The sequence below is a fragment of the Ahaetulla prasina genome, chromosome 4 (assembly GCF_028640845.1).
Source record: "Ahaetulla prasina isolate Xishuangbanna chromosome 4, ASM2864084v1, whole genome shotgun sequence".
NCBI classification, from domain to species: domain Eukaryota; kingdom Metazoa; phylum Chordata; class Lepidosauria; order Squamata; family Colubridae; genus Ahaetulla; species Ahaetulla prasina.
Window position 1 is genome coordinate 27,463,279 of NC_080542.1, and position 16,920 is coordinate 27,480,198.

Here is a 16,920-nt window from a genome sequence, read left to right on the forward strand (position 1 = left end):
CAAATGTCTCGCATAAAAACAGAAATTTTGGGCTCAACTCTGGTCGTAAATCGAGGACTATTTGCATTCTGACGGGCAGGCTCCAGGTGGATAGCCTTCTTTGTCTCTGTTCCTACCCTGTATAATCTTCTCCCCCTTGAGGTGAATCAGGCCTCCACCCTCCTCGCTTTCTGAAAAGGAATGAAAACATGGCTCTGCAGCTTTGAGTGGGCAGCTCAGACAAGGTCACAGCCATGGGACTGCTTGTTTCCTTGAAAACCCTTCCTTCACCCTTCAATTAATTCCTAATAGCGTTTAAGTATCTTTGGCCTTTTAATTTTTTTTCATCTTTTATGTATTGTTTTTATATATTTTTTATTTTAATGCACGCTGCCCAGACTCCCTCTGTGGAGGAAATAGGTGGTTTAAAAATGTGATAGTTATATATTGCAAGAATACAAGTAGTCCACAACTTAACAGTTCATTTACTGAGCATATGAAGTTACAATGGCACTGAAAAAAGTGACTTACAACCATTTTTCACACTTGCAACCATTATAGCATCCCCTGGACAGGTGATCAAAATTCAGAAGCTTGGCACATTTATGAAATTTGCGGTGTCCCAGAATCATGTGATCACTTTTTGTGACCCTATGACGTCAATGGGGAAGCCAGATTCACTTAACAACCGGGTTACCAATTTAACAACTGCAGTGATTTAGTTAGCAACCATAGCATGAAAGTTCATAAAGTGGGGCAAAATTAACTTAATGACTATCTTGCTCAGCAACAGAAATTTTGGACTGAATTGTGGTCATAAGACGAGGACTACCTGTAATTTGGAGTTTCTACAAGCCAGGGACAAGAACAAATAAAAGAAAATGAAATGCAGACATAGTGCGAAAAAGATTTTATTCTCAAGAACAAAGAGTAGACTGCAGAGAAAAAAGGAGTGCAGAGACTTGGTTTTATAGAACAGGAGTTGGAAGGGAGCTTGGAGATTTTCTAATCAAACACCCTAGTCAGGCAGGAATCCTAACACCATTTCAGACAAATGGTTATCCAATCTCTTCTTAAAAGCTTCTAGTGTTAGAATCCTCACAACTTCCGGAGACAAGTCATTCCACTGAATAATTGTTGTAACTGTCAGGAAATTTTTCCTTAGTTCTAGGTTGCTTCCTGTCCTGCCTTCAGGAGCTTTTGAGAATAGCTTCACCCCCTCTTCTTTATAGCAACCCCTGAGATATTGCTATCATGTCTGCCCTAGTTCTTCTTTTCATTAAACTAGATATACCAATTCCAGCAATTGTTCTTTTATGTTTTAGCCTCCAGTCCCCTAATAATCTTTGTTGCTCTTCTCTGCACTCCTTCTAAGCACAGGTGTCAAACTCGATTGCATCATCTCATGTGATGTATCATGACTTTTTTTGCCTTTGTGGAGTCTGCAGTTGATGCATCTGGCCCGTGGGCTGCCAGTTTGACACTTGCGTTGTAGACTCTCAACATATTTTTTACCTTGTGGCGACCAAAACTGGATGCAGTATTCCTAGTGTGGCTTTACCAGGGCATTATAAAATGTTACAGTATTAACATGTCATGTGATCTGGATTCTATCCCTCTGTTAATGCAGCCTAGAACTGTATTGGCTTTTTGGCAGTTGTAGCACACTGCTGGCTCATATTTAAGTGAAAGTTAAAAAAGGTTCTTTCAACATGTAAAAAACAAGAGAAAAGTCAAGGAAATGATTGGTCCATTAATAGGAAAAAGTGGCAAGAAGATGACAAGCAACAGGGAGAAAGAAAGCAGAACTACTTAACTCATGTTTTGCATCCATCTTTATTTACACCAAGAGAAAAAACAGTCCAACCTATCAAAAACAGTACTGTAAAAAATAGATTAAATAGGCAAAAAATGGTAAGTGAGCACCTGTCCATCCTAGACGAGTTCAAATCTCCAGGACTAGATGGATTCTGAATTATTTAATAATGGAGATCAGACACATTCTTCCATAACCCTAACTCTTGGTGTGAATTCAGGGGTGGTTTGTGTACATAAGAGTTTAATAAGACCTTCCTATGCTGTTTGGGATGCTCCTGCCTTGATCCTGAAATGCATGAAATTGCCCTTAGATACATAGCTCCCTTCCTTCACCTGGCATTTTCCTTACCCTGAGGGAATTCCTGTTCTTTGATGTGGGATCCTAGTCTTAAATGCTAGGATTGAATCCTGATTGGCAGATCAGAAGGCTGCTAAAAGAAGTGTGGAACAGATCAGAGGCCTTTTAACTTCCAACAGAGAGACAGATAAAATATAGCAGGCACCTCTATCATTCTAACACGAGGTGCCTACAGCACTGCTTGAAAAAGTGTGAGGCTGACCCCACACAGGTAAAAACTTGTATTAGTTATGTTATTCATTTGAGCTCCAAGATTGGCAATTTGATTGCAAATGTTTCATCTGCATTGGAGGAAACATCTTCAGTGCACTTTGAATTGTGCACTGGCCATTAAAAAAAAGCCATTTTTTTAAAGGCCAGTGCTCCCCCAGACAAGCACAATCCAAAGCGCACTGGAAATGTCTCCGTGAATGGGGAAGAAACGTTTGCAGCCAAATTGCCATGCTCGGAGGTCAAACCATCAATGTAACTACCTACCTACCTGAGCTACTAATATTCAAAGACAGTTCAACCTGTATCTGTGTTCATCTTGTGGGGATAAGACCGTGGAGGCATAATAGAATAGAATAGAATAGAATAGAATAGAATAGAATAGAATAGAATAGAATAGAATAGAATAGAATAGAATAGAATAGAATAGAATTTATTGGCCAAGTGTGATTGGACACACAAGGAATTTGTTTTGGTGCATACACTCTCAGAATAAAAGAAAAAAAGAAAAAAAAATACCTTCATCAAAGGTACTTTATGTAAAGGTACTTTATGTACTTTATGTTTCTTTATTAAAGAAGTACTTTAATGATTTCATTGCTCTTATTTATCTGCAAGGTAGACAACTGGGGGCCCTGTTTCAGATAATCAGATCTCTCCTGGGTAAGGAGGATCTTCCAAGGTCGCTGTGTGAAGAATATTCTCGGCATCTGTCAGATAAAAAAATCACTACATTTTGCTGGAAGCTGGACCGTGGCTAGGCAGACTCCTTAGAGGGAAGACACACCTGAGCCTTGCTATCTGGGAGCCGAGTTTGAGGAAGCGGACAGGTCCTTTGGAGCTGTGAGTTCAGGGATCCATGCCCATCCTGGCTGGTTAAGGTGGCATGTGGTAGTAATTAATACCTCCAAAATGGACGATTCGCTGCATGGATTAAGATGGTGCAAAATACGCATTTGCCTATTCCAGAGGTTTACTGCGTCGAAAAAAGAGGCGGCCCTCAAGAGAGCGGTGCCATCCCACATTCCTCCTCCTCCTCTCGATCCGCCCCGGAAAACGAAGTACAGGGGGCAGTCTCGCCTTGGAAAGCAAAACAAACCCACCACCGTCGCCAGACTGCTCAGCGCTGCGGACGGCGACGCTTCTGTGGCCAACGCCGGCTCGCTCAAACTTTTCTCGGAGGTGCCGAAAGTGCTTTTTTCAGGAGCTTCTTCAGCTCCGGAGGAGAAGCGAAAGGAAAGGAGAAGGAGAGCGAAGGTCTCCGGGACCAGCCATAAGAGAATCTCCGCAGATAAAATTTCTCCGCGGAGTGAAGAAACAAAGAGCTTCGGGTGGAGCCCAATCGGAGCTTCGGAGGCGGAACGACGCGAATAGCGAAACCAATAGAAACCGTGTCTTGTCCAGCCATGGCGGAATCGGTAAACAGGAGCGGGGCGGGAAGGGACGGAGGGAATTGAGGGAGGAAGCGGGGTGGAATCTCGGCCTGCGGCTGATGGCCCTTCGGCGTTTCTCGCCCCTCCTCAACAGGAGAGTGTGATTCTGAGCAGCGACTCGGAGCCAGAAGGGGCCCCCAAGAAGCCCTTGCCCAAGCGGCGCCGCATTCTCACCACCAGCGTCGCCATCCCAGTCTACTCGACCCAGGTATGTATGTGCTGGCGGGGTGACTTTTAAGGGATGCGCGGCGTCGTTTCTTCCCCTTCCCTCGGCCGTCAGTCCGCCCGCCCGCCCCGTTCCCCCCCCCCCGCTCACTCGCTCGCTCGCTCGCTTGCTCCGTTACTTTCTTTTGCCCGACGCGGATCCCGATCTCACGCACTGAACCCATTTCTCATAGAAATTCTGGCCTCAGTTGTGGTTGTTAATTGAACACCACCTGTAGTTAAGTAAATTATCCCCATCTCATACCCGGTTTCTCAGGGAGAGAGAAAATTGTCAGATGAAGCCTAAAACATTTAATTGCAAAACGTGTGATGAGGAACTACTGGGTAACAAGGGCTGCAGGGAGATGATGAAGGTTATCATTATTCAGAGAACAGACTTTCCCTAACTTAGGGATCTGTTGTGTTGTTGTTGTTGTTGTTGTTGTTGTGCCCTCATTTCCTCAATGTCTTTATCGCAAGTACATTTGCAGTGAAAATTACTGTATGCTGCTGCTGTGTCCAATTTTTATACTGTATTATATGTATTGTAATTAATACAAGTCTGTATAATGCGGCTGAGAGCCAGTTTGGTCCAGTGGTTTAAAGCAGCGGTCGCTAACCACGGACCCCACGGACCCCTGGTGGTCTGCGAGAACATTTTGATGGCCCAGAAAAATTATTTGCATTTTTTATATTGCACTAAATACTATTTATCTTTTTTAAAAATTCATATTAGTGGTCTGCGGGATTTAAAATTATGAATTTAGTGATCCCTGAGGTCCGAGAGGTTGGTGACCCCTGGTTTAAAGACACTGGACACTCATCCTCCTTTAGGCATGAAATCTCAGCCCTAGGAATAAAGTAAATGACAGGGCACTGTCGAAAAGCTTGCCAAAAATGTGTATAGGAATGTGTATGGGCAATCACAGATGATCAACACTAGCTCAAAAGACGTGACTATATCAAAGATGAGATTTTTAACCTCTGCTGCTGCTTATTCTGTATGGAAGAAATGTGCCTGATCTCCTTATTAAATAAGTCAGTGAAAAGTTTTCTTTAGCTTGAAAACATATTGGTTTTGCTTGCGGGGACAAGAGAGAGCTTAATTTAATGACTTTATTGTACAGCACCCAGTACTGGGTGTTTGCCAGTTTTCCTCAGGTTTTTATGCTGTCCCTTATACCAGGGGTCCCCAACCTTTTGGACCTCAGGGACCACCAAGTCCATAATTTTAAATCCCAGGAACCACTAATACGAATCCAATGCACCGCTTGCTGAAGTGCCTGGACTCCCAGTGGCGGGATGGGGTCCTTTAGGTACTGTCCCTCCTCTCTCTTTCTCTCCCCCTCCCTTCTCTCTCCCACTCATTCTCTCATTCTGTCTCCCCACCCCTTTCTCTCTCTCCCACTTATTTCTCTCTCCCTCTCTCTCTTTCTCCCCCTCTCCCCCCTTCTCTTTCTCCACCTCTCTTTCTCTCTCTCCCACTCATTCTGTCATCTCTCTTTCTCTCCCCTTTCTCTCTCTTTCTCTTTCTTTCTCTCCCTCTCTCTCTTTCTCCCCCCCACCCCCTCTTTCTCCCCCCCTTTCTTTCTCTCTGTCTCTCTCTCCCACTCTTTCTCATGGGGCGCGAGAGGTGCAGGAGCACCAACAAGGGATGGAAGAAACTTGCAGCTTTGGATTGCAGGCCTTGTCTGCTGGAATGACATAATGGTGCAAGGGGTGGGGGAATAGCGGTGCAGGTGGGCCAAAGCAAGGGGGAGTGGGAACCCCAGCTGTTTCTTCTCCCTGATAAATTCTTCCCTCTCCTTCTATTTCTTATCTGCAGGTTCAGAACGGCCTACGATTATTGAAAAATCCTACGAAACTTCCTGATAAAATCAAAGCCCGTTGTAATAATAAGTTGGCCTTTAGCTCAGACGAAGATGATGACGACGAGGAAGAAAAGCGAATTCCTTTAAAGCTATTGAAGTCAAGACCAAGGTTTCAGTTCTCTTCTACCTGACTTTCCAAAAAAGCTGAATTTAAACTATTACTTTGTTTGTTCTCCTATTGACAGATGTCAAGGCCTTTCATGTTCCCCTTCACCTCCTCCACAGCAAAGGAAGGATCATGTCAAAGCCCAATAAAAAATTGTTATTTCTGAAAATAAGGTGGAAGTGTAGTGGAGTGATAATGGTGTGGGGGAACAAAATCTTTAGGAAGGATTGGGGTCTCTGGGGCATAATTGATTTAAATTGCTTTCCCTACCTTGCTCCAGCTAGCAGGAGCTTTCACATCAGTTTGAAACAATACTGCATGTCAGGTTAGAGTGCTTCAGATAGCTCAGCAGTTATTTAATGTGCATAGGAAGAAAGTTGGCAGATGATAGTAAGCACATTTTGATTAAGTTTGTTATCTGAATGCAGCATATCAAGTCCAGTAAAATTTTACTGATCTATTGGATATCACATCTCCTCTGACACTGATTAAAAATCAGCATGAGCACAGCAATATTGTGCTGAGAGTAATAGTTATGCAGGGTTGGAGAGATAGTTATGTCCTATATTTATAATACAGCTACATGCAGGATTTCAGTGAATTGGCTAATATAACTGATAAGGCTGGACCATGCTAAGCTGTTCTTTGTGTACTTTTGTGTTGTATGCCAATTTGGTTAATACTTTGAGCTCTTAGGCTCTCAAGAGCTGGAGTGGAGGACTGGTTTCTTGGTGGTAAGCTTAGGTTCAGAGTTACAGAATAATACAGATAGTTCTAGACTTACAACCATTCAATTAGTGACTTTGAAGTTACAACAGCACTGAAAAAACTGACTTAACAACTTTTGCTCACACAACAATCACAACATCCCCACAGTCATGTGATCAAAATTTGAGTGCTTGGCAACCAGGATGTATTTGTGATGGTTGTGGGGTCCCAGGTGACATCATTGCCATTTGAGACTTTCCCAACTGGCTTCCAACAAGCAGAATCAATGGGGGAAGATGGATTTGCTTAATGACCACATGATTCACTTATTAAGTATCACGATTTGATTAATTGGGTGTGACTCACTTAACAGCTATCTTAATAATGGAAATTCTGGTTGTAAGTCAAGGACTACATACATACCATTTCGTCTCTACTTTCAAACAGTATTTTTAGAGCAGCCTTATAAAAAAGGCTAAACTGATTCATGTTTAACAAAGAAGGCATGAAGGAAGCAAATTAATTCACTAAGGGCTCCAAGACAACTATTTGAAATAGATCTGTCCGTGCTAATCTTCCCATTTCTAATTCTGTATATATTGGACTTGGGAAGTAGGGGCAAGTATATAGGGGAATTGTGTTCCAAAAGTTTCGAGAAATATTAAATTGGGAGAGACTGTTGTGATTCATTGTCTCTTAGAACAGGCACCTTGGCTTTTCCATGCCAGAAATTTTACGAAGGGTGGCTTACACAGTATTTGTGCAGATCACTCTTAATTTCAGGAGGCCTTATGAAGGTGGTAATATCTTCATAACACCTTACGAAGAATTAAATTACTGACTCCAATGCATACAAGTTGTCCTCAAGTTACAACCACAATTGAACCCAAAATTTCTGTTGCTAAGTGAAACATTTGTTAAGTGAATTTTGACTCATTTTACAACCTTTCTTACCACAGTTGTTAAGTGAATCACTGCAGTTGTTAAGTTATTAACATGGTTTCTAAAGGAAAATGGCTTCCCTGTTGACTTTGCTTGTCAGAAGGTCGCAAAAAGGAATCACATGACCATAGGGCATTGCAACAGTCATAAATATGAGTCAGTTGCCAAGCATCTGAATTTTGATCACATGACCATAGGGATGCTGCAAAAAATTGTAACCATGAAGAATAGTCATAAGTTCTTTTTTTCAGTGCCGTTGTAACTTTAAACAGTCACTAAATGAACTGCTGTAAGTCAGGGACAACCTGTATTTTCTTGAATCTGTTATGATTATGTCAGCATAAAGTGCTACTTCCTTAAGGTGCTCTCAGATAGAAAAAAGGGTTTCCATAACAGATCCCAAGTACCCTTGCCTGCTTCAAACTGAATATAACATACTTCTAAATAATGGCATCCCAAGGCAAAACCCAGCATATGGAATTCTCACTCAAGTTTGTCTTTGCTTTCTTGCAGAACATATGATCAGGATCAGGATAATTTGAGCAACTCCCTCTTAGTTGCTAAGAAGACCTTGCAGGAGCAAATGTGTGATGAGGATGATGTAATTATGGTTGATGCGTCGGAACCCCGGGAGCTATTGCTGAAAGTCCGATGCCGAGCTGATATCTACAAAGTTTGTATTCTAATGGTATGAGGCTTTGGTATTTGATATCTTATCCCTATTCACTTCCCTTTGCTGTCATAATGTGGGCTTTTTTCTTTTTCTTTCCCTCACAATTGTCTAGGACTCAGTCATAACATCTGCGGTAGAGACTGTTTTTTTTAATGAGCTTCAACACAGAAGTGGCCATCTTGGGCTTTGGAAGTTTATTTTTTCACTATTAGATATTCCCCAACTAATAGGCAGACCTTCATATACAATCCTGCATGCATCCATCATTATATGTGAATTCCAACAACCACACTATTAATTTACATCCTGTAACAATGCAGCAAAAATTATATATATTTTTAAAAGAGAATATGGGCTTAGGAGGGTTCAAAATAGCATTGGTGAAAAACATGTCTGCCTCAGAATACTACTTCTGAATCCACATGTCACATTAAACCAGGGGTGGGCAACTTGCAATTCCTGAAATCTTTTTATAGCCCCTTGAAGTTTTTATGATTGCCAAAAATTGAAGGCCAACTTCTGTGAAATAAAATTGACATGTATCTCAGCTTAAAAAGTTTCCCAAACTCTGCTACAATTTTGTTTGCTTTGCTTATAAAGCCACATCTACATATTATTAAAATTCTCATACCCGTAATCTTTATATAGGGAAAACAATGGGCAACAGTTTTTGAATTGGGAATTACTGTCACTGAGGAGGACCTGACATCCTTCCAGGATCCTATTATATCCTATTCTTACTCTCTTACTTTTATTTATTATTGTTTTTAAAACAATAAAAAAGACAAAAGGAACAAAACAAAGAGGTAATGATAAGACAAGGTGATAGAAATATATTATCAAACAAAAATGTGCATAACAAGTGCTTTAAAAAACAACTGAAAAAAGGAAATAAAGTATAACATATTGTTACAAAATAAACAGTTTCAATTCTATGTATCTAATGTAAATATGCAAGTATGTTCATAAAGGGCTATTGTTATCAGGTCTTTGCTCCACTGAGTGACTGGTGCCATATATTTATTGTCCTGATGCTGTAATATCAGTCTTTTAGCCATGGTTAAGGGCAGAGAGAATCCATTTACCTTGTCCTCTAACACAGCTATTTAACTTCCCCTTCTATAGACAGAGCCTCTTCGGCGAGTGATTAACCACATGTCACAGATATTGAAGGTTGATCCAAAGAGACTCGTCCTCCTGCATCATGATAGACACCTTATGCCTGAGTCTACTCCTGCTAAGTCGGACCTTAGTATTGCTTCCATCATCGGTGAATAGTTTAGGGACTATTTTTTACTTCAGATCGTCATTGCTTCCAATCTCATTGACTGTTTTAAATTCCTCAAACCTTTTGCCTCCCAAATGAATTAAACTTCTGTACTGTCCAGTATTTTATGGCTACTTTCTTGTGTTCTCCTTACTGTATTGTCTAAACCTGTTTGTTTTTTAAAAATTATGATATGCAAGGTTTGGGAGATACTAAATTCTAATCCTCCTTCAGCCACATACTCTTAATTATAGTGGCCCAGCTCATCCTTTATGGGGCAGTTGGTGAGGATAATATTGGGGTAAATCATTATTTTGCTGTTTTGAACTCAGTGGAGAAAAAGTAGAATAAACATTCTCTGTTGGACAACTTCCAGATTGTATAGTGGAGAACGATAACCAACCGGCTGATGATTCTGGAGGCCTGTTGCTTCGAGTACAAGGAAAAGACAGAAGTTCTGTGATGGAGATTACAGTCCAGAAGGTAAAGGAACTAAGGTGTGAATTGTGGGATGTCTTCTGTGACTGTAATACTGTAATTACAGTATTGTAATTATGTTGTCCTTTTTGCAGGGGGAGCCCTTCACAGCTCTTATGAACCGCTACAAACAAACTCAAGGTCTAGGGAAACTTGTCTTCTCTTTTGATGGGAAGCCTTTGGCAGAAACTCAGACCCCTGAACAAGTGGGGATGGAATCTGGTGATGTTATCGAAGTGTCTAAGTAGCATCCTTGCATTTCCAAATAATCCATATCTAAACTTTATTATTATTTTTTATTATTTTTTGATATTTACCTACTCTAAGTGACTCACTGTATTCAGTGTGATATTTTGCTATTTACCCACAGTGTGATATTTTGATATTTACCCACTCTGAGTGACTCAATACTTTCCTTGATTTAATTTTCACCGAGTCTGATATTGCAGTTGGAAATGGAAGTTTAATTTGTGGAGAAAATAAATACAGGACACCTTTCACTTTATTCTTTTATCTTCTGTACTTAATATTTGGAATATGTAATAAAATTTAATTTTGTTACTGGTCCTGTTGCTTGCAGACAAACTTTGTAGAGGAATAATGATGGACATTAAGAGAATATTATGTTCTTAATAATTTTACTTCAATAAATATTAACACCATAACAACAATATTTGCCTATCCCAGGTTCTTGGGAAGGATTTGATAGGTGGATAAAAATGTCAAACACAGTCTAAATATCTAGCTGACTTCAACCAACAAACAATAATACAAAGAGTGCAGAACAGATGAGAAAGAACTGGAACATATCCCAAAATATAAAGTCCTGTAAGTAAAAATAGAACAATAAAAGTAAGCAAAGATATGACCAATAGTAATAGTAATAGCAATAAGACTTATATACTGTATATACTACTTCACAGTGTTTTACAGTCCTATCTAAGCAGTTTACCGAGTCAGCATATTGCCCCCAACAATCTGGATCCTTATTTTACTGACCTTGGAAGGATGGAAGGGTGAGTCAACCTTGAGCTGGTCAGGATTGAACTGCTGGCAGCAGAGAGTCAGCAGAAGTAGCCTGCACTACTGCATTCTAACCACTGCACCACCACAGCTCATAAGAGATACTTTGGTTGTAATTCCAAAACTAGGAAACCCAATTGAGTACTATTGGCATTCACAAAATCACCAGTCAATTGGAAAAAGCAGCTTTACCTGGAATAGCTTACATCCTGTGACAATATTTTATTATTACATAACATCTGCCTATCCTTGGGAAGGACTCTGTAGGTGGACAAAAATGCCAAATCCAGGCTTGTTTAGCTGTTTGCTGTCTGTTTAACCAATTATAATATGAAAAACAAAGCCGTACAATCCCAATATTACATTTTTTAAACTTTCCACACTATTAACAACCAGGTTTCCTAAGTATAATCACATCAATTAGAAAAGATCTAACTCTGCTGTCTTGGTTAAACAGATGTGTATTCTATTTAGATCATGTTAACACATGACCACGGAGACGTCTTCGGACAGCATTGGCTCTTCGCCTTTGAAACGGAGATGAGCACCACCCCCTAGAGTCGGCAACGACTAGCACGTATATGCGAGGGGAACCTTTACCTTTTTTTACTTTTAATATCTCATAATCCCCAAGCATGGTGATTTGGAGTCCCAACACAACTGAAGAATGTATCAAGTCTCATTGTGTAGAGCTGAAATCCCAGTAACTAACGGTATACACTTCTAAGTATTACCATTATGTTGACTTTTTCCCAGTTTAGTCACTGAATCCAGATATTTTCTAGTAGATTCCCACAGAAGTGCTACTCAGCTGACCATCCTTAGCTTGTCAATAGTGCTGATCAGGTGCTGGCCTCCAATAAGGCATGGAGAGAATTCCAACTTAGAAGAAAATCTACTTATGCTCAAACCGTATACACATAGAGATTGGTATTGTGCTTCAATAAAACAGCTGACATTTTAAAGGAAGGGTAAATCATACATTGCACATAGAAAAGACAATGTTTTAATTTATGAACAGCTTCTAATAACATTGACATTGAAAAATAACATTCCAAAATTGTATGTAATCCAAGCCAAAAAGCCTTTCCTACTTTTTTTTCCTCTTGGATATTCACACTGACATTTTTTTCTTTTATTTACTTAGCAATTTTTTTTGTTTTTAATCATAATTTGCAGGACTTCTGTAAACCACAGTGAATACACTAAGAGCCCAAATACTTTAAGGAGTTCTGTGGGAATCTCCTTTTACCTTTATCTGTCCTGGATTCCTTTCTCTTAGGCAATTGAAATTATACAATATCCTGGAAGGAAAAAATTCAGGAGCAGCTTAGGTGCTGGAGATGTATTTTGCCTGCCTTCAAGCAAATTCTACTTAGACACAAAGCTCTCCATATTGTAAGCTGAAATAGAAATTTATTTATGCCAGTATTTGTACTGTTGAGCATAGAATCTACATTTGGATGAACATAAGATTACAGTATTACCAATGAAATGGACATTGATCCCTAAAGAATCTTCTTATGAATAAGTTGATAAATATATTTACAGATAACATGGGAACAGAATAAATACAATGTATTTCCTAACTAGCACAAATCATACCCCTCAAATGAACTGATTATAGACTTTATTTTTGGGTTTTAGGTTGAGTGGCAGGAAAAGGCTACAGTGGACTAGAAAATGTATTTTAAGATTCATCATTTCAGAGACATTTCCTTACCCTCAATCCTTCAACAATGGCAGAGTCTAATGTAGTTGAAAAGTGCTTAAAAATTCAGGGAACGTATTCAGAGAGGCATCAGCCTTGAAAGTAGCCTACATTGAACTGAATAGTACAGCCAAACATCAACACAGGAAATAGTTCATAATACTTTGTAATGTCACAAACTGCTTTGTGATAATTTTTGTTATAAAATGTTTTATAGTCCAGTGGTATCTTGATACTCAACTGCTTTCAAACTCATTGAATTTGGTATTCAACACATTTTGATGTGAAAGTTTTGTCCCGGTACTGATACGTTTGTTTGGTACTCAATGCACCAGCTAGAACTTGGTGGTGATGGCTGCCATGTGACTCATTACATTATTTCTTATGGAAAAAAATAGTGTGGTGCGCATAGTTTTTGGTACTCATCACATGTCCCGGAACCATAACGAATACTGAGGTACAACTATAGTTGCCAAATTTCAACTCCATGGAGTTATAGGTCCTGGATTTTGGGTGCATACTGTAAGTTAACTCATTTGAGGTATCTTGGCTCAAAAATTGTTGCCCTATCATGCATTGTTTCACCTAGGAAAAAGTTTATAGATTACATATTAACAGAATTGGAAGGGCCCTTGTAGGTGATCTAGCCCAACCCCCCCCCCCCGCCCAAGCAGGAGACATGCACCATTTCTGACAAATAGCAGTCCAATCTCTTTTTAAAAGCCTCCAGTGATGAAGCTCCCACAACTTCTGAAGGAAAACTGTTCCATTGGTTGATTGTTCTCTGTGAGAAAATTTTTCCTTTTCTAGGTTGACTCTCTTCTTGATCAATTTCCATCTATTATTCCTTGTCTGGCCTTCAGGTGCCTTGGAAAATAGCTTGACCCCTTCCTCTCTGTGGCAGCCCCTCAAATATTGGAACACTGCTATTCTGTCTCCTCTGGTCCTTCTCTTCACTAGACTAGCCATGCCCAGTTTCTGTAACTGTTCTTCATAAATTTTAGTCTTCAGTTCCCTAATCTTCCTGGTTGCTCTTCTCTGTACCTTTTTTTAGAGTCTCAACATATTTTTTTATAGTGTGGTGACCAAAACTGGATACAGTATTCTATTACTTAGGCTTTACAGAGTAGTATTAGTACCTCACTTGATCTTGAATATATCCCTCTGTTAATGCAATTTAGGATTGCATTGGCTTTTTTGGCTGCCACCGCACACTGCTGGCTCATATTTAACTGGTTGTCCACTAAGACTCCAAAATCCCTCTCACAGTTATTGCTGTTAAGCCTGGTTTCATCCAGTATATATGTGTATTTTTGGTTTTTCTTGCCTAAGTGTAAGACTTTATTTTTCTCTGCATTGAATTTCATTTTGTTAACAGGGCCCAGTGTTGAAGTCTGTCAAGATCCATCTGGATCTTGAGCCTATCTTCTAGGGTGTTAGCTATTCCTGCCAGCTTAAGGAGGGAATGAGGATTTTAATGGATGGATGATAGACAGAGGCACAATTCTATGGAACACTTATAGTTTTATCTTGCCTATTTCCACTTTTTAACAATTGAACTTTTTTTTAATCTAACTTGTACATCTAACACATCATGTAAAATGCATTAGAGAACTTTTCAATGCATATGGCTTTTAAATGTGACTCCAGCAGGTTAATTGATAATTTAATTATGTCATGGGGTGAATGTGGGAGGAGGGCTGGCACATTTTATTGGCAAAACCCACTTTATGGACCTTAAACTACCTGTTCTGATGCAGACACTAAATCACCAATTGTTAAATCAAGGACTACCCATTTTTGGGTAAATTAAATTAAATTTTTGCAGATTAAAAATTTTGCAGATTTTCAATTAGAGCAATATAATTCTTAAGAAGCTGCCTTTCAAAAAGGAAGAAAGAAAATTCCTTTACTGGAAGAGATAGCACTTGTCTGCAATATGTTTGTAAGAAAAACAATTCACAAGAAATCTGTAATAACTTACTGCAAGAATGGGGCTTTAAACAATATGTGGCCACTATCTCCAACACTAGCCAATAGCAAGTGATAATAGCTGCATTAGGCTTGAGATGTGTTCACAAAACTACCCAAATTATAAAGCATAGGCCATGATTAAAAATTATTGTGGCCATGACAAAGCCAAACCAAATGGTTGTATTCATGTGACATGCTAAATCATATTAACTATGTTTTCCACAAATACAGGTTGGCTAATCTATAGCTGTGTCATGCAAATGCAGAAAAATTGCTTAAGTAGAAACATCATAGTTAAGCATGGGTAGCATAGTTATTTATGGGTATGAATTGTATGAGCCCAGCCATTATTTCCTAGTATTATATAAGAACATAATGTTTTAAACCACAACGTAATCTGTTTAGGTTTGCTATTGTTATCGAGCAATTGTCCAGTACAGCAAAGAATTGTATATAATTTAGCATGTGTCTATGGAGATTCTCAGTCATCCAGACCATGGTTGTCCCAAAGATGCTTTTTCAAGAGGCAACTGGACTTTCTGGTTTTTCTGTGAAGACATTTAGCTTCTTAGAGCTGAAGCAGCTCTTGGATGAGACAAGAAACATCTTCAAAGAAACACCAGAAGGTCCAGTTGCCTCTTGAAAAAGCACCTTTGGGACAATTTAGCATGTGATTTTAGGCTGCAAATATGAAGTAAGTAACACTTGGTTTTGAAGGGGAATATTCACAAAAATAATTGTGAAAATTGTTATAAATAATCATCTATGAAAGCCAGCTTAATTGTGTGCTCATAACTTGATTATATCTGCATTGGGCTATATATTTACCTGACATAACCTACAAACATCTTTTTGTATGAATTAAGATTACTGGTACCACAATTGTTTAGGTTTATGTAACCAACATCTGGAAATGGCTGTGGATGCCGGCATCCCGGTACAGTCAGCTGATTCCATCGCTGACTGTTGGAGGCGAGTCATTGGCTCCTATGGAGAGGGTCCACAACTTGAGTGTTCTCCTGGATGCTCGGCTATCGTTAGAAGAACATATGACGGCCATCGCCAGGGGAGCCTTTTATCAGGTCGGTCTGATTCGCCAGTTGCGCCCCTTCATAGACCGGGATTCCTTATGCACGGTCACTCATGCCCTCGTCACTTCCCGCCTGGACTACTGTAGCGCTTTCTACATGGGGCTCCCCTTGAAGAGCACCCGGAGGCTCCAACTGGTCCAGAATGCGGCTGCGCGGGTAATAGAGGGAGCTACTCGTGGCTCCCATATAACACCTCTCCTGCGCAAGCTGCACTGGTTGCCAGTGGTCTTCCGGGTGCAATTCAAGGTGTTGGTTACCACCTTTAAGGCGCTCCATGGCTTAGGACCGGGATATCTACGGGACCACCTGCTGCCACCAATAGCCTCCCATCGCCCTGTGCGCTCCCATAGGGAGGGTCTCCTCAGGGTGCCGTCAGTCAAACAATGTCGGCTGGCGACCCCCAGGGGGAGAGCCTTCTCTGTGGGGGCACCTACCCTCTGGAATGAACTGCCTCTGGGATTACGTTTGCTCCCCGACCTCCGGACCTTCCGACGTGAGCTCAAGACCTTTCTGTTTCACCACGCAGGGCTGGCCTAATTGTAATACAGCTTTTAACTTGGGTTTTATTATTATTTTATTAATAGTTTTAATGGAATTTGGCCTAATTGAAATTAGATTTTTAAAGTTATTTTTTAATTTATTGATGAACCTGTTTTATGTTGGCTGTAAATCGCCCTGAGTCCTTCGGGAGAAGGGCGGTATAGAAATTAAATAAATGAATAAATAAAATAAATAAATGGTTAACCAGCAGCTTTGGGGGACTACATAAGGCATGCATCTATTACCAAATTAACTAAAATTGATGCTAAGGCTGTATCTGGTTCTGCAATCCAACAAGAAAAACACAGACTTCAGAGGATAATTAGAACTGCAGAAAAAATAATTGCTACCAACTTGCCTTCCATTGAGGACCTGTATACTGCACGAATCAAGAAGAGGGCCGTGAAAATATTTGCAGATCCCTCGCATCCTGGACATAAACTGTTTCAACTCCTACCCTCAGTGCGCTATAGAGCACTGCACACCAGAACAACTAGACACAAGAACAGTTTTTTCCCGAAGGCCATCACTCTGC

The 16,920-nt window shown here is 40.1% G+C and overlaps 2 protein-coding genes across 5 annotated transcripts in view; both read left to right on the forward strand.

Moving 5' to 3' along the window:
• The window catches only part of LOC131198603 (tyrosine-protein phosphatase non-receptor type substrate 1-like), a 53,273-nt gene extending 50,148 nt beyond the window's left edge, over positions 1-3,125 (forward strand). For 3 of the 4 annotated variants that reach the window (XR_009155119.1, XM_058183414.1, XM_058183419.1), the window contains exon 8: positions 2,984-3,121. The gene's annotated coding sequence lies outside the window, so the exon portion shown is untranslated. Of the gene's footprint in view, positions 1-2,983 lie in introns of all 4 variants that reach the window. The other variant, XM_058183415.1, reaches the window with a different exon arrangement.
• Positions 3,126-3,477: 352 nt separating this feature from the next.
• Positions 3,478-10,612, forward strand: NFATC2IP (nuclear factor of activated T cells 2 interacting protein). Its single transcript, XM_058183425.1, has 7 exons — positions 3,478-3,783; positions 3,893-4,006; positions 5,828-5,982; positions 8,143-8,317; positions 9,428-9,572; positions 9,946-10,052; positions 10,142-10,612. The coding sequence occupies exons 1-7, from the start codon at positions 3,772-3,774 to the stop codon at positions 10,292-10,294; spliced, it is 861 nt and encodes a 286-aa protein (XP_058039408.1). The 5' UTR covers positions 3,478-3,771; the 3' UTR covers positions 10,295-10,612.
• Positions 10,613-16,920: the final 6,308 nt, after the last annotated feature.